Here is a 22,753-nt window from a genome sequence, read left to right on the forward strand (position 1 = left end):
TCCATTAATGACAACAAGCCTTTAAAAATGAAATGGAAGATGCAGTGATCCTCATACCAACATTTCCAAAAGTCTTATTAGCTGAAGACACTTCTGCTTGAATGGGTTTCCATTGAGCCATCTACAAATCTCAACAGGTGTGCTGTTAACCTCTGCAGGTAGTCCAATGATTGTGAGGAACTCCAGAAGAAATTCACATATCTGAGTGAGTGAGCAAAAATGTGTCAGATGAATTTCAACAAAGAGGAGGTGTAAGATAATGCCTCTAGAGAGGAATGATCTATACCATGCCTACATGATGGAGAACATGGTATTGGCAGTTACGGTCAGGAATGAGATCTTGGCGGTGACCACTGAAAGATCTCTGAAATCATCAGCTCTCCATGCAATGGCAGCTTAGAGATCTGGCAAAAAGCTGGCTCTGTCAGTAACAGCAGTGAGAATGAGACACAGGGAGTCAGAGTCATTTGCTGCCACCTAAAACCTTGGTTCACATAAATCTAGAGTATTGCTTGCTGTATTGCTCCCTGCATCTACGAATGGACAAAAAAGAATTAGAGAAAGAGCAGAAGGTGTTGAAGACTCTCACAGATTTCTACTACCAAAGGCAGATACAGTGAAAAATGTCACCCTAGGCCAAGAATGGTAGTGAGTGCCCCCTAGCAAAGCATCTAAGAATAGCTGTTACCTTGCCAGCCTTGTGTATTATATTGTCCAGCTTCCTGGTAACACTGGGAAAGGCTGTAAATTAAGAGGTGTGCAAATCCACTAGCTGAAACCATCATTTTAAAAAACTGCCTGCTGAGCTACAAATAGGGTCATCATTAAACTCCACTAGGGAATACCAGAAAAGTCAGAAATCTGAGCAAGGGAGCACATGCAGAGAAGAAAAAATTACGTATCTGGAAAGGCCAACACTTTACTAACACTTTACAACTCTAAGACTTGTATTAGAAACCCATGCATGTCTTTAAGATCTGAACCTAGTTAGATTTATACCTCAGTTGTGCTTTTTTGCATGATGCTGCTGTTCAGTTCTAAAAGTCATTCTAACTTGTTGCCTGAGAGCAAATATTCTACTTATTAAACACGAAAAATAAAGCCTTCAGTCCAGAAGAGGAATTCCAGCAAAGGACAGACCTATTCAAAACAAATAAGGGAAAATGTTGGAAGTGGTTGCTTTACCTTCTATATGGCTATGCCTATTGTTTATCAAAGGATCTCTTAATCTTTTCCTGTAAACTACATGAAAATAAACATGATTTTGACACCGGATCCTAGGGATCATTCTATATTTATACATGTCTAAAGACAATCAGGAATTTCCATTATCAATTGCAGCTTTGCCAATAATGTAAATCTAAAAAATCTTTGCCTACAGAATACTACGCAAAGAACTTAGTAAGATTAAATTGTGGCTAAAGTGGCTGTGTAATGTTCTGTATCCAGAAAAACAGCAACCTAATTTTAGTTAAGAATTTATTTTTTTATAGTCCTTAAGACTAGATAATCTTCACAGTATAACTTTTGTGAAAGCAATATACTGTGAATCTGAGAAAGTAATTTTGAAAGAAAAAACTCATTCTGCTCATCTTATTAGAATCTTACTTTAGAATCTTACTTTAGAAGGTTAAAGATCAGTATAGTTCACTGCTGATTATGTTAAGAAAACAAAATTACTGGGCTCAGCAATCATTTCTCTAAGTAGCACAACTGTGAAGTATGTGTGCTTGGACAAATAGCAGTTACTATCAGATTGCTGGGAATTTCAGTACATATTGATACAAAGTTATCTCTGTTGCAAAGAAATGTTTCTGGTCTCTAGCATTAAAAGTTTTAGATTATTTCCCCCTTGTAAACATACAGATTCTCTTAGCATTCTTAAAGAGTATAACCTCTGAAGAGGTCTTTCAAATTAGAATGTGGGAAAGTTTTTTACCTAAATATAAATAAATCAGGGGTCATGCATACAATATTAGCCCTAATACCTACCAATTTAACCCTGTAACTTACTAATTAAAATTAAGTATAGCAAAACAGCTACTCACATTGTGTATTACTCCTCTTAAGTTAATTTGTATGTTTTGTTTTCAAATGCAGTTGCTTTAAAACAACAATAACAAAAAAGAGTATTCTTTTTTAGAGACAAACTTCTACTAAGATTCCATTTTCTCAAAATATGATTAATTTCATTAAAGTAGAGATAAAAATTGCATTTGTATCCCTTTTTGGTTGCACAGAGACATTATTTCAATAATATTTTAAAGACTTTTTAAAGACTACTTATGATCATAAAGTCTTATATGAGATACTCAAGGTCAGCACAAACCAAAATGTGCTGGCATTTGCAAACTTGCAAATGATTTGTAATACACATGAGGGTGAACCATGAACCGATACGCGGGGCAGACCCTCCTCTCAGAGGAGTCTGCTGCCTCCCTGGGGCCCGTGTCAAGGACATCGCTAGGAAACTACCCAGCCTGGTACAGCCCTCTGACTATTTCCCACTGCTGCTCCTCCATGTGGGTGGGGATGAAGCAGAGACACGCACCACGAAAGCGATCAAAAGGGACTTCAGGCTCTTAGGGCAGTCACTGAAGGATTCGGAAGCGCAGGAAATATTCTCCTCCCTCCTTCCAATTAAGGGCAGCAATGGTGAGTGGAACAGGCGGACGCAGTCCATAAATGCATGGCTCTGTGGCTGGTGTCAACGCCACAACTTTGGGGTCTTTGACAATGGGGCGGCCTACACAGCACCGGGCCTGATGAACCCTGATCTCTCTCAAAGGGGGAACAGAATAGGACGTTTCTTTTTGTCTTTAGATTATCAGGTTTTTCTGTGCATGTTTCTGTCTATAGAGGCCTTTTTCATATCCAGGAGAAGGAAGTGAAGAGGCGTTTTTGCGTCTATGTGCACACTCATTCCATCTTGTGGGGTGGCTGGGGTGGCAGTATCCCATGGGAGGAAAGGCAGGATTCAGAACCTGTGTACAAGAATGTTTTTTATACATTTGAGAATGTGTTTGATGTGATACTGTATATTTATTTAATATACTGAGAATTTTATGCCTATAATCTTTGTCTATTGCCTTTGTGAAAAGGATTATGTAGGAAAGACTGGGAAGTGAAAAGGAAATTAAGTGCCCCATACTCACAGGCCCTTTCATAATTCCTACACTTTTTTATTATTTTTTATTATTATATATTGGCCAAATATTTAAGTGCATCTTTAGTCCAAGTCAGTTCTAAGGTTGTTGGTACAACAGATTGTGACCGATGGTTTTAAATACAGTGAATATCTTGGTACTTGGAGAAAGACCTGAATTGCTGTTCAGCTTGAGAAGGCTTGCTTATGGCCTGAACTAGGATCAAGAGAAACAACAAATATTGGAGAGGCTATTACTGTTATAACAGAGTCATTCAGGCAATTTAATTTGATGGGTTTTTTTATTTTCTGTTATACTTAGAGATACCTGGCAAACATACCATCCTTTTTGTTTGGAGTCTCTAATCCATACTTCATTAAATCTGATCCACTTGTATTTGAGTAGTCCTGGATGTTTCTTGCATTGATGCTTGTCAGTGGAATGTAGGAAACAGGACTGAAACGGGACTCTTTGGGTCATCAAGTACAGATCTCTGCTATCACATCTGAGCACATCATCTAATCCTGTTCATCATCTTATCAAACCCTATTTTAAAAATAGGCTTATTTATTCTCCTGTATCTATAGGATGACTGTTCTGGAATGCTGTTCCAAGTTTGACTCTTCTGAAGGTCAGCGTGTATGAACTGGAGAATCTGTCCTTTTATCTGATGTGAAACTATTACTACACATAAAATCATTCTTAGAATATACATTTCCACAGATACCTAAGATTTGCTTAAGATTTCTTTTAATTAATTTGGAAAACTTGATGGTTTTCTGAACTTTTGAGATTCTGTATCTGAAACTTTTTGCCTAACGTGCAGGTAATAGTGGCTTTTTTTTCGCCTCTATTGACCTCTGATTCACTGATACACCTTCCCTCATAGCAATTTAAAGCACTGCCAACAAAAGATGCTTTGCCATGTGTTGAATCTGTCAAGCTTTTTAACTAGTTTCTCCTCAGGTGTCCATTGAAGATGAAGCAGATTTTGAACAAATGTGTCTCGGGGACTGTTTGTTAGCTAATTTTTCATCTGAGTTTCCAGCTGCACTAGCAACTTGAGTAAGGAAAAAAGAAAGTGATTTTCAAGACAAATCCTCTCTGAAATAGAATAAGCAATGCAGTGTTTGCTATTTGTCTTTTGAGATAAATTACTTTAAACAGTTACCTTCATCTGTTGCTTTGTTATCTCTTAAGTTTGTTTAAGTCACCAGCAGTACAAAATTTGACTGGAAATACAGGCACAGATCTTTAAAGCACATTTTTCTAGTACTTCACAGAAATTTATGCCAAGACTGCTATTTCTACCGTAGGGAATTTCTAATTTTGAAAGTCTTGGGACAAAGGTCATTCATAAGGATTTGGCAGTGTCTGATAAACTTCTAAGTAGTTATGTTTCATTAAGAGATACTAAAGTTAATCCAGTAATCTGAGTTTGAGATGAGTGTGTAAGAAGATAGAATGAGTAAGGTCATATTCAGACTGTCCCTGCTAATGCCTCCAGATGCTGTCCTTTCTCAGTATTATTAAATCAACATTTTCTTATATTGCCCATTAGATTGGCTAAAGAATTCCTGCAAATCACCCAAATAGGACTAAAGTCCAGGGAAGGCTTGACATGAAAGTGATAGCTATTAAAACATTTGCCATTCTGCTTGGCTGCAGGCACTGCTTGAAATATCCTATCTATGACTTTGGTTACATGGAGGCATGTGAATTTTCTGTTTTCATCTGGAAGATGGAAGTTTTCACACAAAGGTTTCTTGCTTTGCCATTTATTTCAAGCCGAGCGTCTTTGAATAGTCTTGTCAATTCATTTGGCCTTTGACTTCTTTCATCTGGGAATTCTGAGATGTCTAGTGGCTTTACCAAAAGTGAAGGTAGTTGGTTTTTTTTTTTTTTTTTCTTTTTCATTTAAATGCCTGAGTTATATCACATAAAAAGTGGGGCCACATGCGCATTTAAAGTAAGCTGTCAAATGGCTAGTAAAACCAGCAACTCCAGTGATCAATAATCTAAGCTTTGGTATGCCCTTTTTTTGGTCTTTGTTTATTAAATTATTGTTGTAGATCAGACTTTTGCGGATTGGTGGCCATTGTTTCTTTAAATATATGTGAATATTAGCAATGTATTGTGCAGTAACTATCCTGAATCTAAAAGTCCTACTCACATGTATTCCATGATGTCAGTCGCCGAAGAGTGCAGCTCCGGTACCGGCCCGACCCGCAGCGGAGCGACACATCTAGGCGCACAGGGGGGTTTTCCTGACTTTCCAGAGGCAGGGGAACGCCAGGGACGCGGAAGAGACCCGCCACGAGCTGGCTGCCAAACGAGACCTGGGCGTTGCCAAAGCAATGGCACCCACCCCCCGATGCCTATAAGAAGTAGCCTAGGGCATGCTGGCGATTCGGAGCACCGCGAACAGAGCGGGCAAACGGGGCGTGGCACATCAACCGGGGCGTGATGCGTCAGTTTGTGCGGCAGTTCGTTGCGAGCAGGGCCTAGTCAGTCTACTTGCTCAAGAGGAAAGTCCACTGGTGGTCATCACTCTCTCATAGAGGGAGTTCAGCCATGGCGCCCACCAGGGCAGAAAGCTCTAAGCTCTGTGCTCACCAGGAGGCATGTGGCAACACAGAGTTGCCGCAGAAACATGCAGCCACCCAGCTCTCAAGCTGCAGGGAGTGTCTGAGCTTGGCACTGGCAGGGGAAGGCAGTAGTGAGATTGACTGCCTGAGGTGTGACCAGGTTGACGACCTGCTCAGCCTGGTGGCAGAACTCTGTGAGGAAGAAGAGAGGTTAAGGAGCATCAGAGAGGTGGAGAGAGAGACAGACTGGTGGAGCCAAGCTCTGCCATCCCTAAGGCAGAAACAGGGACACCTAACAGACCAAAGCCAAAGGGAAGGGGACCCTGTATCCTCCCCTTGCCAAGCAGAAGGCAGCAGCCTCAAAGAGGGGAGTGAATGGAAACAAGTCCACGCACGGCAGGCGGCGAGCCCTCTCCTCCTCACCCACCTCGTCATCCCATGTAGCCCTGTGCAATAGGTACGAGGCTCTGGCTGTGAAAGGCCACTCGAGTGAGGATATGGATGACAGTCAAGCTACTCCAGAAGTAGCACCTAGGCACAAAAGGCCCATGCCTCAGGTCGTGACCACCCCAACAAAGAAGAAAAGGAGAGTTATAGTCGTAAGGGACTCCTGAAGGGTACAGAGGGCCTGATATACAGGGCAGACCCTCCTCTCAGAGAAGTCTGCTGCCTCCCTGGGGCCCGTGTCAAAGACATCGCTAGGAAACTACCCAGCCTGGTACAGCCCTCTGAGATTACCCACTGCTGCTCTTCTGTGTGGGTGGGGATGAAGCAGAGACACGCACCACGAAAGCGACCAAAAGGGACTTCAGGCTCTTAGGGCAGTCACTGAAGGATTCGGAAGCGCAGGAAATATTCTCCTCCCTCCTTCCAATTAAGGGCAGCAATGGTGAGTGGAACAGGCGGACGCAGTCCATAAATGCATGGCTTTCTGGCTGGTGTCAACGCCACAACTTTGGGGTCTTTGACAATGGGACGGCCTACACAGCACCGGGCCTGATGAACCCCGATGGGATTCATCTCTCTCAAAGGGGGAAGAGGATCTTTGCCCAGGAACTAGCAGGGCTCATCAACAGAGCTTTAAACTAGGCTCGAAGGGGGAGGGGGATAACATCAGGCTTGCCAGCAACATGTTGTGGGATGATGTGCCCAGGTTGGAGGGACGGGGCGCTGGTGAGGGCCCTCGGCCTACTGCTCAGAGACGTGCTGGATGCACTACAGCACGCTCAAAGCCTAGAAGAGACGAGACGGGGGCTCTGGATGCAACGGAAACCAACAAGGTAGCACTGGGAAGATACGTCAAAAGAATCCCAGCCACCCCAGCCAATAAGTCAGCCTCACCGGGGACACAACTGAAATGGCTCTACGCGAACACACAGAGCATGGGGAATAAACAAGAGCAGCTGGAGATGTGTGCACGCCTGCAAGGCTATGACATTATTGGCATTACAGAGACATGGTGGGATAGCTCCTATGACTGGAGTGTTGGGATGGAAAGGTACAGGCTCTTTAGGAAGGACAGGCAGGGTAGACAAGGAGGGGGCGTTGCCCTCTATGTCAATGACCAGCTGGAGTGCATGGAGCTCCACTTGGGGATGGATGAGGAGCCAACCAAGAGCCTATGGGTCAGGATTAAAGGGAGGGCTGGGGCAGGGGACATCATAGTGGGGGGCCACCTGACCAGGGGCACCGAGCAGATGAAGCCCTCTATAGGCAGATAGGAGCAGCCTCACGCTCACAAGCCCTGGTCCTTATGGGGGGACTTCAACCACCCTGACATCTGCTGGAGGGACAACGCAGCTGAGCGCAAGCAATCCAGGAAGTTCCTGGAATGTGTCGATGACAACCTTCTCCTCCAAGTGATAGAGGAGCCCATGAGGAGAGGTGCCATGCTGGACCTTATTCTCACCAATAAGGAGGGCCTGGTAGGGGACGTCAAGCTCAAGGGCAGCCTTGGCTGCAGTGACCAGGAAATGGTGGAATTCAGGATCCTCAGGGCAGCGAGGAGGGCGTGCAGCAAGCTCACTACTCTGGACTTCAGGAGAGCAGACTTTGGCCTCTTCAGGGATCTGCTTGCTAGAATACCATGGGACAAAGCCCTGGAAGAAAGAGGGGCCCAAGACAGCTGGCTAATATTCAAGGGTCAACTCCTCCAAGCTCAGGAGCGATGCATCCCAACAAAGAGGAAGTCGAGCAAAAACACCAAGAGGCCCCCGTGGATGAACGAGGAGCTCCTGGGCAAAGTCAAACAAAAAAAAAGGAAGCCTACAGAGGGTGGAAGCAAGGGCAGGTAGCCTGGGAAGAATACAGAGAAACTGTCCGAGCAGCCAAGGAGCAGGTTAGGAAAGCTAAAGCCCTGATAGAAATTAGCCTGGCCAGGGATGTCAAGGACAAGAAGAAAAGCTTCTATAGGTATGGCAGTGACAAAAGGAAGACGAGGGAAAATGTGGGTCCCCTCCAGAATGAAACGGGTGACCTGGTTACCCAGGATATGGAGAAGAATGAGGTACTCAGTGACTTTTTTGCCTCAGTCTTCACCGGCAAATGCTTGAGCCACACTGCCCAGGTCGCAGAAGGCAGGGACTGGGAGAATGCAGAACTGCCCACTGTAGGAGAAGATCGGGTTCGAGAATATCTAAGGAACCTGAAGGTGCACAGGTCCATGGGACCTTATGAGTTGCATCCACGGGTCTTGTGGGAACAGGCGGATGAAGTGGCCAGGCCACTCTCCATCATATTTGAGAAGTCCTGGCAGTCTGGCGAAGTTCCCGCTGACTGGAAGAGGGGGAACATAACCCCCATTTTCAAGAAGGGTAAAAAGGAAGACCCAGGGAACTACAGGCCATTCAGTCTCACCTCCGTGCCTGGCAAGATTATGGAGCAGACCCTCCTGGAAACCATGCTCAGGCACATGGAAAATAAGGCGGTGATTGGTGACAGCCAACACAGCTTCACTAAGGGCAAATTGTGCCTGACAAACTTGGTGGCCTTCTGTGATGGGGTTACAGCATCGGTGGATAAGGGAAGGGCAGCTGACGTCACCTACCTGGACTTGTGCAAGGCATTTGACACTGTCCCGCACGACATCCTTGTCTCTAAATTGGAGAGACATGGATTTGATGGATGGACCACTCGGTGGATAAGGAATTGGCTGGATGGTTGTACTCAAAGGGTTGTGGTCAACGGCTCAATGTCCAAGTGGAGAACAGTGACGAGTGGCGTTCCTCAGGGGTCGGTAGTGGGACTGGCACTGTTCAACATCTTTGTTGGCGACATGGACAGTGGGATCGAGTGCTCCCTCAGCAAGTTTGCTGACGACACCAAGCTGTGTGGTGTGGTTGACATGCTGGAGGGAAGGGATGCCATCCAGAGGGACCTTGACAGGCTGGAGAGGTGAGCCTGTGTGAACCACATGAAGTTCAACAAGGCCAAGTGCAAGGTCCTGCACGTGGGTTGGCACAATCCTAAGCACGGCTAGAGGCTGGGCGAGGAATGGATTGAAAGCTGCCCTGAAGAGAAGGACTTGGGGGTATTGATTGATGAGAAGCTCAACATGAGCCGGCAGCGTGCGCTTGCAGCCCAGAAAGCCAACCGTATCCTGGGCTGCATCAAAAGAGGCGTGATCCTGCCCCTCTACTCTGCTCTTGTGAGACCCCACCTGGAGTACTGCATCCAGCTCTGGGGGCCCCAGTACAGGAGAGACATGGAGCTGTTGGAGAGAGTCCAGAGGAGGGCCACAAAGCTGATCAGAGGGCTGGAGCACCTCTCCTGTGAGGACAGGCTGAGACAGTTGGGGTTGTTCAGCCTGGAGAAAAGGCGGCTCAGGGGAGATCTAGTTGCGGCTTACCAGTACCTGAAGGGAGCCTACAGGAAAGATAGAGAGGGACTGTTTATCAGGGAGTGTAGTGACAGGACAAGGGGTAATGGGTTCAAGCTGAAGGCGGGTCGATTTAGATGAGATGTTAGAAAGAAATTCTTTACTGTTAGAGTGGTGAGGCACTGGAACAGGTTGCCCGGAGAGGTTGTGGATGCCCCATCCCTGGAATTCTTTAAGAGCAGGTTGGATGAGGCTTTGGGCAACATGGTCTAGTGGAGGGTGTCCCTGCCCATGGCAGGGGGCTTGGAACTAGATGATCTTTAAGGTACCTTCCAACCCAAACCATTCTCTGATTCTATGATTCTATGGCTTTTCTGTGCCTGTTTATTATTAAGCTTATACTAATCTCTTCCCTACAACTTCTAAGCATCCTCAGAAATACACTGAACAATCACATTTATTGCATGGTAGGGTACAAAATCTTTAAAAATATGCATTAAATAGTATGGACATGGAACGGTATTTTCCAAAAACAATTTTTTGACAGTACATTAGGAATGCCTAATTATAAATGAGAAGAAAAAAATGTGTCTGAGAAATTTGTACCTGGGATTTAAGTAACTGTGTATTGCTGCCTGTGAATGGAGCATATTTATCTCTTCCCTAATTTGCCTCCATTGCTGGCTGGCACATGTCTGAGCCCTATTTTATTGGGAATGCGTGTACTTTGCAACAGTTAACAAATAAACAAAAGGTTGATATATTCAGAAATCTGATTAAGTCCCTCCTTCACTGACCCTTTGTTAACTTACTACGTTGTTTCTTTCTAAAGACAAAACCCACAAAATATTATAGCCAAATTCTGCTAACAATGAAGAGAAACATCAGCACAGAAAGTAGTCTAAAGCTCACCAGAATCATAGATTTTTTTTCTACTGACTTTACTGAAAATTGAACCAAATCTTTGTTTACAATTTAGGCCAAAACCCTCAGATACTGAAATGCCTATTTTCATCTTAAAGCACTTAAGCCCTACTGGCATTTTTAATGAAATTTCTCCACTGCCAGTGATTATCTAGTGTTGAACCAGTACCTAAATCCTGAAGTTTTATTTATAGACAACTAACAGATTGCTCAGAAAAACTTGGTCCACCTCCGGGTTGACATCACAAAGACCCCAAAGCATAATCCTTGACTGGTTGGATAGGTATCTGTTTTGCTAGAAAAGCTTGCTCACATTGCTTGATGTCCTAACTCTAAATAAAATGGTTTGTTTTTTTTTAATTCCAGACAGTGCAGCTGAAGAAGCAGGACTTCAGGTCGGGGATATTCTGATAGCAGTCAATGGAACTGATGTCACCAGCATGCCACACTCAGAAGCTGCCGATCTGGCAAGGAAAGGTAAGTTTGAGATCACAATAAATTACACGGATGGGTGAGGATTGCTTACAATGCTTCAAATACATCCGGACAAGTTAGGTGATGAATGCAACAGAAATCCTAATTAGCAGTTTAATGTGTTAGTATTTAATACAATAATATTGCCTCAGTCACTTTTTTATCTAGGAGTTTCCAGGAACACAGAAGAAAACAGACATACAAAGTATTCCCAAAGAGCACGTGTGACAGTAAAGCTTTTGGCTCTCCTGCCTTTAAGAAAGTGACTGAAGAAGTCCTGCAAGTGACTGTAGAGACACCTTGTTTATGCCTTATACTTCCTCAGGGAGAGACTTCACAGCTTGGTTCAGTGCACTCAGTGCTTATTTCTGTGTTGCCAAGACCTTAAGTCTAGTCAGGAGAGCAGAGAGGTTATTTCATCAGGCATCCTTTTACAGCACCACAGAAACAAGGAGTCAGTGACATTAATCATGCCTATTCTTCCTAGAATTGTGATGACTAAAACCCAAAGATACCTATATTTGCATGCTGGAAGTTAATCTACTGCAGTTCTTTTATTTATCCCAGATATGGTTTTGACAAGGGCTTACGGGAAATTCAATAAATGAAAATGCTTTTACAAGACAGTGACAAATTTAACTTGACACATACCACGTTCTTTAATTATAGAGGTGCCATTCACACTGTTATATTTAAGAGTATGTCAAGTCTTTTAGTAGATAAATCTCTGATTACTGGGTATTTTTAACTCCTCAGAGAAACCCCCTGGCCTAAATCTTGGCACACAGACAGCATTCCCAAAGTCAAATGTCCCCAAAAGAGAAATCCAGGAAATGTTTTGCAAATGAAAATATGCCCATTTCTCAATCACCTTTAAGGTGTTGCCACCTGCTCTGAAGTAGTATCTGATATAATCAGAATTTAAGGCCTTTCGGGCCAAAGCCATAGATGTATTGACAGCATCAGCAAATATTATGAAATCATACCGCATTGTTGATAACAATAACACATTTTCAGACAATCTTGCAGCCCGACATTTCCATCGAGCACTTACTTTTTGCAAATGATAAGCATATACTTTAGCACAGGCTAGCCTCCAACAGCAAACACCCTCAGTGAGAGGCACAGATAGCAGGAAAGGTTAGTAGACTCTCAGACATAGAAAAGAAAGAATTCTCAAGAGCGTATGTAAGATAACAGACACTGAAGGTGCCCCTAAGAGCATTCTCAGCAATTTTTGTATGAACTCAAAATTATGTAAGCCCATTTGAGCAATGAAATCCAACCACTTCTCTAAATTGGTAAAATATGCAAGCACCTAAGCTGCTGCTTGCAAAGGTAGGTCACAAAAACTGTTTTAAGAGGTGTCTTCAATAGCTGGCTCCATTACTAATTCTCAACCAAAAAAATGGTTTCATTCCTGAATTTCTGTTAAAAGAAGGTCAAATATTGCTTGATTTAATTCACCATTTCCTAGGCTGCTTTGCTCCTTGTTGCTTCTACACTGGGAGGAGAAGGGCATGCAATAGACTACTGCCTTTCTGCTCTATACCCTGTAGGGGTACTCAAAAATATTGACAGTCTAGATTGTAGTTTTGACCTATGTTTTCACATTCTTCATGTAATATTTTAGGTCCTGATATCCTGACTATGGTGGTGGGATCAGATATCAGCCGTTACCCTAACACCCCCAGACCCACCTGCCGAGGATATTTGCACAAACGAACACAGTCGGCGATATTGAAGGGCTGGAGAAAGAGGTGGTTTGTGCTGAAACATAATGGATACCTACACTATTACAAACACAAGAAGGTAAGAAGAGAGGCTAGTGAGGAAGCAAGCTGTGTCCTCAACTACAAAGCGCAGCAGTATTGCACTCAAATTTACAGATCATTGTCTTGACTTTTTATGGAATAACAGCAGCACTAAAGATGTTTTGGTGTGGTATATAGAGGAGGCTTGTTGAGTAGTTCTGCCTTCCTATATCCTAGTCACAGGCATAGACACTGTCTGCTTTTATGGACTGACATTTAATCTCTTAGTTCTGATCATCAAGAAGTCTATGCATTGAATAGGCTCTGCGAGGCCTTGATGATAAGAAGCTGTTTCAGATGTGTAGGAGCTCTGTATTCCATCTACTATTATATTTATTTTCTTAAACAAGTATGACCATGAGATTTCTTTGTAAGTGTGATGAAGCTACAGACATGCACAGACAGGTATTGGGAAGGCTTAGTTTCTTCAGAGTAGCATTGCCCAGCACTTCATTCTCTGTCATATGAGCAGCCACCTGTATAGTATAGTACTCCTAAGTAGTACGTAAGACTTTAACTTCATCTAACAGTAGACATCCAAAAAAGGAGTAGAACAGGTGCTTCATGAAGAGAAATATTTTATTTGGCTTTATCCTGAGACTCCATTTCAATATAGCATAATATAAAACCCTCTAGTTGTATAGTGAGTCTTAATGGTCCTTAATCAGTGGCTTCACGGTTATCTCAGCTACAAACATTTGAGTATCCTACACAGTTATTCTCCACTAAATAAATGAATAAATAAAGACATCGCATTTAAAAAAAAAAAACAACTTTAAAAGAAGGGAGTTTTCCATTGAAGCAGGTACCACCGGGGGTGACTTTCCAGCAGTTCAGATGGGGGACAGGCCCGGAGGTGGCAGCGTGCACTGACCGGCCCGTGCCCAGCAGATGAGGGCAGTGGGCAGCAGGCAGCTCACAGCCCTGGCTGCGGCAGAGCCAGTGAACTCACCTCCCCCGCAGCAGCATTTTACTGTAGTCTGTGAGGAGGTTCAGCGGGTGCTGCATGTAATTACAAGTTACTAATCCCTTCCCCTGTGCAGCTTTGTGATGAAGTTATTAATTGAGAAAGTTAAGCCTATAAAATTAAACAGATTGATCTCAAAGCCTGTGGTCTGTTCAGAGTTTTTTGTGGTAAAGCATTTTACAGCTTGTAAAAAAGATTCAGGGTCATCCACTTAGCATTCACTTTAACCTGACTTCAAGATAACAGTGAAGCTGAGAAAATTTGCATGGTGAGGGATTTATCACTAGATGAAGCCCATATAGCTTCCAGGGAATCTCCTAGCTAACCTAGGAATGGCAGCAGTGGACATTTCAACTGGTTAGAAACAGGTAGAAACAAGTTTGTCTCCAACACACAAGTTGAACACGTACTAGTGAAATACAGCGGCGACCAGCCTTAATCAAAAAATATGGGATTTTTTTCAGAACTTGAGCTTGGAACCAAGTCCTTGACCTGTAAATTTTTATCTTCGCTAACATGGTCACATACTTTTTGGTCAACTCAGCATATGAAGGATGTAGATATACATGTACACACGTACATATGGAGACATACCAGCACAATTTTGCAATAAACATGAATATAATCTATGTGTTAAGGCAGTTCAACCAACAGCAGATAATAGGGAAGCTAATCTACAGGCTTCATTCCTGATCATGATTTTTTTTTTTTTTTCCTACTATGCCATCTCTCTCTGTTTCATACATCAATCTCCCACCTATGTATTTCAATTTTTGCTCATGTACTAGCTCATATATTATATATTAGCCTGTTTGGTCATTTTTATATGAACAGTAGACCCACTCCAGTAAAATCCTCACTTTATTTTTTTTTCCTTTTTAGTAAAAACTAGAAACCAAATTAGTTTTACCTGAAAGATGCTGATGCAATGCTTCCCAAGATCTGCACTTTGAGGACTGCATGGGTTCATCTTTCTCTATAGGTGCCACAATACATTCTGGTCCTTCCTCCTGGTGATCCTAAGCATAGTTTTTCATGGACAATACTGTTAAGACGAAGAAAGGAATTCACATGAGGCACTGCAGTTTCATATACAAACTGAAATTAATCAAAGTTTTAACAAGCTTCTTGATCAAAACTAAACACTTCTGTGGGAAAAAAGACATTTTGTGAAAAGTAATTAAAAATTATAGAAAGAGCTTGCTCTTCTACAATTTTCTATCCACCTGACACTTCCAGCAGAAAATCTGGTAGGCTTATTTTGCTGCATATGCCATGATATACACATTAGCCATCTAACCAGGGTTATGCTGCAGAACCACTGGGTATACCACAAAGCAGTCTGGCCTTCCCTGATTGTTATTTCAACACTATGTCTTCTGGTCTCAAAAGAAAAACAAATAAACAAACAAATCACACATTAAAAAGGACACAAACATATAGGAACATATAGGAACATTTGTTTGGACAGAAGTTTTTATTTTACTCTAGTCAGGCCCTTCATCAAACTCCTGAAATGTAAAAAAAATATTGTTACGCCTTTTAAACACTCTCAATCACACCAACTTTATGTTTTGATAGTAGGCCCTTTAGTCACTGAAAGCATGCAATTGCTTTTGCTTAAAAAGTGTAAATAAATTTAAACTACTGCATAAACAGTTTATAGTAATAACTACTGTCTGTTTTTTTGCGTTATCCAAGACTAATGCCATTCACTCACTTTTTAAGTTATTTCATATCAGTTTTTTGCCAGTTGCGCTCTATCTCTGGACTCCAAAGAATACACTGAAGTATTGTAGTACTATTTTAGCAACTGAAAGCACAAGGACCTTCTTCACTGCCTCATGTGCTTACAGGGTACTCTGAAGAGTCATTTAGTAAGACAGAAAGAAAGTTACTTAAATGCAAATATGCTTCTTCACTACTGAGAGATCCAATGCCCAAACGAAGTAAGAGGGAGCTCAACTGGACTCGTTGGCACTTCTCCTTTCTTTTGGTATGATTTCTATCAGGGAGTAAGAAGAACAATGCATACAGATGCTGCTCATCCCACTTTCTTTTCCAAGGGAATTATATATGTTCTTAGTTTAACACAGCATTTATGTAACATGTCAGCTGTGTGATTAAGTTGGAAACGTTATGTTCCAGGCCTTGCGTCACCCAGGAGGAAAAATTTTTCCACTTAGTGGATATAAGATGTTCTTTGAAACAGCTCATTGAAGGCAAGAATAATTCAGGGAGGCAAAAATAGTTCAGGATAATCTGCATGTCAGTATGCAACAAACTAACCAGAGTCATCAATTTTCAGGTCTTGATCCTGATGTTAAGAACAGCAGTTTACACTGATGTAATTCCAGTGACTCCAGCAAGTTCATGTCTGATTTCCACCTATGTAAAAAGACAACCAGGCCTTTTACTTATGCTGGAAAGGGTGCACATATTGTTTTACTGTGGAGAAAGGAAAGGGTGTTTCATCTTCTGCTTTAGTCTTTATCAACAAACACAGAGAGCTACATTTCCTCATCATTGCTATTTACAGGCAGAAATTATCCATCCTGAGCTTCCCTTTTCCCACCTACATTAAAAAAGAGATTGATGTTTCTAGAGCTTTTAACATATTGACTCGCCCGTGTAACTGCTGCTGTTTCAGACTCATCTCTATCCAGTAACATGTTGATGAAGTGATAGCTTTTGCAGGAGATTCAGTCACTTTACACACAACGTCACTTTGTTTTCCCTCAAACAGATGCTGCCACTTACCTTGACTCTACAATCCGCATAAGTAACTAAAACACTTTTCACCTCATAGTAAAAACATTGGGTACATTAGTTTAGAACTCTGTTTTGTGTAAATTACTGAGATCAGTGGAGATATAATGATTTATAATATTTTTGCCTACATTTAGTAGCAGCATTGGAGTTCCACTACACACTCTACAGTTCTGATCCCCCATTGTCCAGATCACTGGATCGTCTCAAACATGCTATTTTCTTCTTTGCCAGTGTGCCCAGTTTTTCTCCCAAAGGAGAAATATCTGGACATTGTGAGGAGATGATAGACAATGATGAACATTTAGGCCCTACCCTGAGGCAAGTATAAGGAATCGAGTTTCTTGTCCTTGAACTTATACATTTTTTCAGAGAAAGCTGAAAGCACATCAGCATAGTCAAGCATTGATCCTTTCTTTACAAATAGCAGTGTCTGCTCCTCTAAAACTAGCATTTGCTGCTCAGCACAGTGAAGTGACTACAAAGTCACCACAAAATGTCTACAGTGAAGATTGCAGTGTAGGACAGAGAAAACTTAATCAGCTTTACATAAGACCAGTAAGATAACAAAAGCAACCTAGCCACGGCACTAGAGCATCACCTCAACAGGTTAAAAAAGTTCACACAGATCTCTGAGCTGCCATCACCAAGTGGCTTTTAGAACCTGTCAGCTAACTTGGAAACTTCACAACCTGCTGCATTCTTCAGGATAAAAAAATACTGCTCTTGCAAACCTGTTAAAAAAGAAGGAATATAATGTCTGTGATCCAGGCACAAATGAACTAACAAGGAGTTTAAAGGCTGTGGATCATGCATTCCTCTGTCATGAGGACATACCTGCTAGAGAGCTAACTGGGTTCTAGGCTCAACAGGAAAGCACAACGAAGCCAAAAACCAAAAACATGTTTCCCAAAATTCCTCGTTACAAATATGCATCATCATATAAGGAGCTGAGCTAATTAAATGCTTTTAAATTTAAATTTACAAATGCACTAAAAATGCCAACCAAAGTCAGAATTTCCTAGTTTGAATTCATCGTTGCTTTCTTGCTACATAAGACTGGTTAAAAAAAAAATGTATACCAAGTGATTATTGTGGGTCAAAAAAGAGAAAAAAAAAAAAAAAAGTAGAGTTGATAAAATTAAAAGAATTAACAAAAGATCATGTTTCAAACAATGCCCTAGCTTCTTTCTGGTTTGTGTCATGCTATGTTCCCAGGAATTATTTCATGTCCTTTTGCCATAAATAGACCCTGGGAAAGAGGATAGTGAGACAGATAACCAATGTAGTATCTGAAAAGGAAAACAAGAATTAAGTATCATTGAGGTTATGGTCTAGAAGAATCTATAAAGATGACTGGCTCCGAAGAGGAGGAAAGCGTTATCAATATATCTCCCTTGCAGACCTCCCTTCCAGAAATCAGAAACTGATGTATTCTTGTCAAATCAGTTTTGTCTGTCAGGTCCTTATGTTACTTTTGACATTTATGCCATTTATCTTGCCAATTCCCTCAGCTAAGAATGATGTGGAACAACAGTAATTAGGAATAAATGTCTAAAGAGTACGACTTTGCTGCTAACATTTTGTATGGACTCAAAGCAGGAAAGTCAAAAGAAGAAACTATGATAGGAATGAAGTAGCAGCAGTTAAGTTGGAAAGAGCAGTTAAGTTGAAAATCGCTGTCCTGACAGTATAAAAGAGCATGCTTTAGTGATTCAGATGTAGCAAGAGACTGAACTGTGAATAAAGAGCAAATTCACCTTCACAAGTAGCCCAAGCCTCAGAGAAATGGCTTTTGTGATAGTTCATGGTTGTAATGATCTGAAACATGCTGTAAGAAAACTGCAACACATACTCTTGAGAAGTTCTCTCACTGAACACAGTTGCAGCAGTAGAGGGATGTGCCTTTTGTCAATCTTCATTGTGATTATATACAACAATGTCAGCTTAAAGAAGAATTGTGATTTGCATTTCTTAGGCTCACAAGTTTTATGCCTCTAGGAAGCCCTCAGGCACAGTGTGAATGACTAAGACAAAATTTCTCAGAGCTGAGGTGAGAGCAGTGGGAACAAAAACGTGCATTTCTTAACATCTAAAAGCAATTAGACCCCAGGCTGGTAAACAGCTATTACATCACCTAAATGATCAGATGTTAGGTCATATTCCTGTTACCATTATTAAGTCAGTCCATTTCAATAGCTCAGCAGAATCTTGTCTTCTCTGTTTATTGCAATTTAATGCAGCTAGTACACTGGCAATTAAGTATTGCTCAGATAATTATACAGTGCTATTTACATTCAAAGGGGCCCATAACCTTCACTTTTTCTCAACAGCAGAATGCTTTCCTCATTGAATATTCTTTAATTAGTGGTGTCTCTATGAAGGAAATAACTGTTCCTTAGTTGTCTCAATTAGGGTACATTTGTACTTGTAAATCATTCCGTTCTCACCCTCTGCCTTATTCAGAACACCTGCAAACTGTATTACAATTTGCCATTTCTTTTTATTTCAAATAAGATTCAACACAACATTTACACACCTCATATAACCAGCTGGATACCAGTCTTCCATTTTCCCTTTGTTCACATCAGGACACATCACTTTGCACGCAGACCTCACAGAACAAGTGAAAGCCCTCCCTAAATGCAGAGAGGAAATTTAAATGCAGACTTAAATGTTCCCTTTTCTTTCTACAATTGTTTTCTCTGTAGGTGGGAACAGGGCATTTTACACAAAGTGTATTTACAGAAAGTTTGTAACTCACAATACAGTACATGCCTGTGGTTGTTTGTGTGCACTCTTAAGACTGTAAGAAGGGAAGGGAAGGGAAGGGAAGGGAAGGGAAGGGAAGGGAAGGGAAGGGAAGGGAAGGGAAGGGAAGGGAAGGGAAGGGAAGGGAAGGGAAGGGAAGGGAAGGGAAGGGAAGGGAAGGGAAGGGAAGGGAAGGGAAGGGAAGGGAAGGGAAGGGAAGGGAAGGGAAGGGAAGGGAAGGGAAGCTTTTAAATTATCTTAATTTCTGTGGTATATGCAGAGTCTAATTATTGTAGCAAGAAAGAAATCCGCTGCCTGCCATATGTGAACCCTTCACATCATTTCAGTCTATGACAAACATTCAGTCCTTTATTCTCTTGAGCAGGCCTATGTGTTCATCACTAAGCCTAAAAACTTTATATAAAAGACTTAGCTATAAATAGATTTAGGTATGAGCCAACGCTCATAAAGATACCACTTCTATTTGTTCTTCATTCTTGCTCGGAGCTTTATCATCATGGTCTGGGAGCTGCCACGTTATTTAGAGCTGGTATACAACCTGATTTCTTCTCCAAATTTTCCATGACTTCCATGGCTCCAAGATATATTTTTCAATTTACATTTAAGGAGCTGCTGAACCCAAGGTTTCCAATACTCCCATTGTATTATTTCTATTAATAATTGATAAATAATGCTGGCTGATATGATATGCAAGTTAATTTTGGACTACTAACAGATTGCATACCCTGACCCAATGAAAGAGTCATAGTCATATTATTTGACCTGAATCAAGTTGTTCAATATTTTAATCCAATCAATAGTTCTTCTTTGTCCTGCAAACTGTTCATTATTTTTTCTGCAATTAATTGCAGTGAATGACTCAACCTCAACAAAAGAACCAACTGGAATGTGAAGATTAATCATATCACAAGACCACTTGATTGTACCTTGTCTGACAGCCAATACAGTTAGGTGTAGGACAATTAGGTTCTTCAAATCAGAGGAGCTTTTACATATTTTTCCCCTGTTGTCCTGCTCTTCAGTATGTTTCTATTCTCTCTAGTTTAGATGTAAATTGTTTAAAGCAAAACAAAATGAATAACTAAAGAAATTTAGCTGTACTGGCAAAAAATGCCACACGAACAGTTGTGGAGTCTAGAGCTCTCTGTTCACTGACATTTGCAAGTCCTTTCCTCAAGGGGAAAGGAAAAAGATGTAGGAAAAAAGACGTAAAACCTTTAGTCTCTCCTCTGCACCAATGTGCCCAGAAAAGAAGAAATGCAAAGAGACTCTAGCTATAATATCCTAAATAGCCAAACAATAAGCCTACCACAAAGCATGGTGATTAAAAAAAAAAAGAGAGAGAGAGACAGAGTGAGGAAGGTTTTAGAGATACTACTAAGCAAGCAGCACTCGGGGAGAAGCTGGTCAGAGAAAACCAGAAAATAACAGATGGTGAAAATGCTGCAAGCCTGCGTGCCAGGGAGTTGTGGCCATGACAGCTGTGATGGAGAAAGTTAGGCAAATGAGAAATAAGAAGCCAAAAGAAAAAAGAGTTCGTTCTTATGTCTCGTTTAAGAGATGTCTAGTTTAAGACCATCCAAGAAGACATTTTTGAAAGACAGAAAAAAATTCAGTCTTGCCACTGGTGATCTGAAACCAGTTTGAAACAGTGACCTAGGGGCAACTGCATTACACTTTCCACTGCCAGTCTCCTGAGCTAGCCAGTCTTTTATTTCTGCTTTCTACCACTGCTCAGTTTTCACTGTGTCTTTTACATTTTTTCTTATTCTAGGCTTTGATCTTGTTTTCTGTAAAGTTACTTTTATTCCATTTTCCTAGTACTTGCACTCTCTTGCGTAGCTTAGTTTTAATCTCGTTTCATAGTTAATCCTGTTGTTGATTTTGGTTTCTTTCACTGCAAATAGCATGAAATGTTCATGTATCTTTTCAGCTTCTCCTTTCTAATAGATAAAAAAGCTTAACTAGAATAGCAAACTCTGCTCAAAAAAAATTCTTTGAGCACAGTGAATCATTCAGGAAATGCTATGAAGGCAATTTACTTTCTGGAAGTATTTACACCAAATTAAAGAGGCCTGATTTGTGACACCACCACCACCCCCAGGCTACATACACTACCTTAAAGACCATTTTATACAATAAAGGAAGGAGGCATCTACTTGTCTATTCTTACTTCTCCCTTATTTCAGTCTCTTATAGTTTTACATTGTTTAATATTTTCATTTTTTTTGCAGAAACATTTCCCCTAAAAGTCAGGCCATCTTAAGAAAACTACCAGCAAGGGAAGGGTTACTTCAGATGTTTCTATTATTCTTAGAACAGCATTTACCAAAGCAGCATATGCTTTCTGCCCTCTACCCAAAGGACTCCATCCATGTTAGATACTGCAGATTACCAAGAATCCATGAAATAGCTGATAGTAACCTTGAGAGAACAAGAAATTGTTTTTACTTAAGTGCTGAACAGAACATTAGTAGCTAAAATCTGAGTTAGTTTATTTAAAATCTGTACAATGCATATCATCAACTAAGCAGCTTCAGATAATTATATTAGGCTCCACAGTGGCAGTATCGTCAGTGGGTTACTCTCCAGTCCCAGGCATAAGAAATTACTTTTATAATTATTTTTTCAGCAATATACCTTGGGCACTTTTTGTAACAAAGGGATATTTGCCAAAGGAATGCTCTCAAGATATTATTCATTAAATGCCCCTTACATCTGGCTTATCAGAACTAGGGGAGTGTGGCTGCCTATGAGTCAATGAAGGGCATTGGGGCTCACTTCGAATGCCTCAAATCCATCTTATTCCACCCTAGATGTATTCATTTGAAATGGAGCAGACATAAATCACTGTTGATGCCACAGAGCTCTATCTGCATTCATTCTAGGCAACACAGAGAGTGTTTAGAAAAGTTTATAGGGATGTGCACAGCCCTTTCAGTGTCTGCAGTGACTGTTGCCTTCTGAGTAAGACAGTCAGCAGAACCCAGACTGTGGATAAGATCCTGCTGAGTAACACTTCATCAACCAAGCACTTATTATTCTTTACACTAGGAATGAGATTTGGAGCCTGAAAACATATTTTGGTTATGCTGTCTTTGCAACGTAGTTTTGTTTCTGAAAGCATTATATGTAAAGTAGGTCACACAGCACTGATGACTTTCAGAATTGCTGTCATCTTCTGTACTGACTTTACTTCTGCATTAAAAAAAAAGAAAAAAAAGAAGCAGAAGAATCTAGGAAATGCATTCATGAATGTCTATTTACACTGTTTTTCAGTATTAGGGGTTATTTTATTCCTACAGAAAATTCATGTATAACAAAAGAATAATTACATGTTCCAATGAGCATTAAAAAAAGTATTTAACTATCTAATATCCACAGGTGCATATTTTGTTCATGGAAGGATATGTATGATTATTTCTAGGCTAATAAAAAAAAAATACATGGGGCATTTACAATTCAGCTTCTACTGACAACAT

At 41.2% G+C, this 22,753-nt stretch overlaps 1 protein-coding gene across 1 annotated transcript in view; it reads left to right on the plus strand.

Annotated features, from left to right (window-relative positions):
• LOC142599380 (uncharacterized) overlaps positions 1–22,753 on the plus strand; it is a 44,542-nt gene that overhangs the window by 13,600 nt on the left and 8,189 nt on the right. The window contains exons 6-7 of the mRNA XM_075739302.1: positions 10,842–10,952; positions 12,583–12,761. Coding sequence (XP_075595417.1) covers positions 10,842–10,952; positions 12,583–12,761 — 290 coding nt within the window. The remainder of the gene's footprint in view (positions 1–10,841; positions 10,953–12,582; positions 12,762–22,753) is intronic.

This window comes from Balearica regulorum, chromosome Z (genome assembly GCF_011004875.1).
Source record: "Balearica regulorum gibbericeps isolate bBalReg1 chromosome Z, bBalReg1.pri, whole genome shotgun sequence".
NCBI lineage: Eukaryota > Metazoa > Chordata > Aves > Gruiformes > Gruidae > Balearica > Balearica regulorum.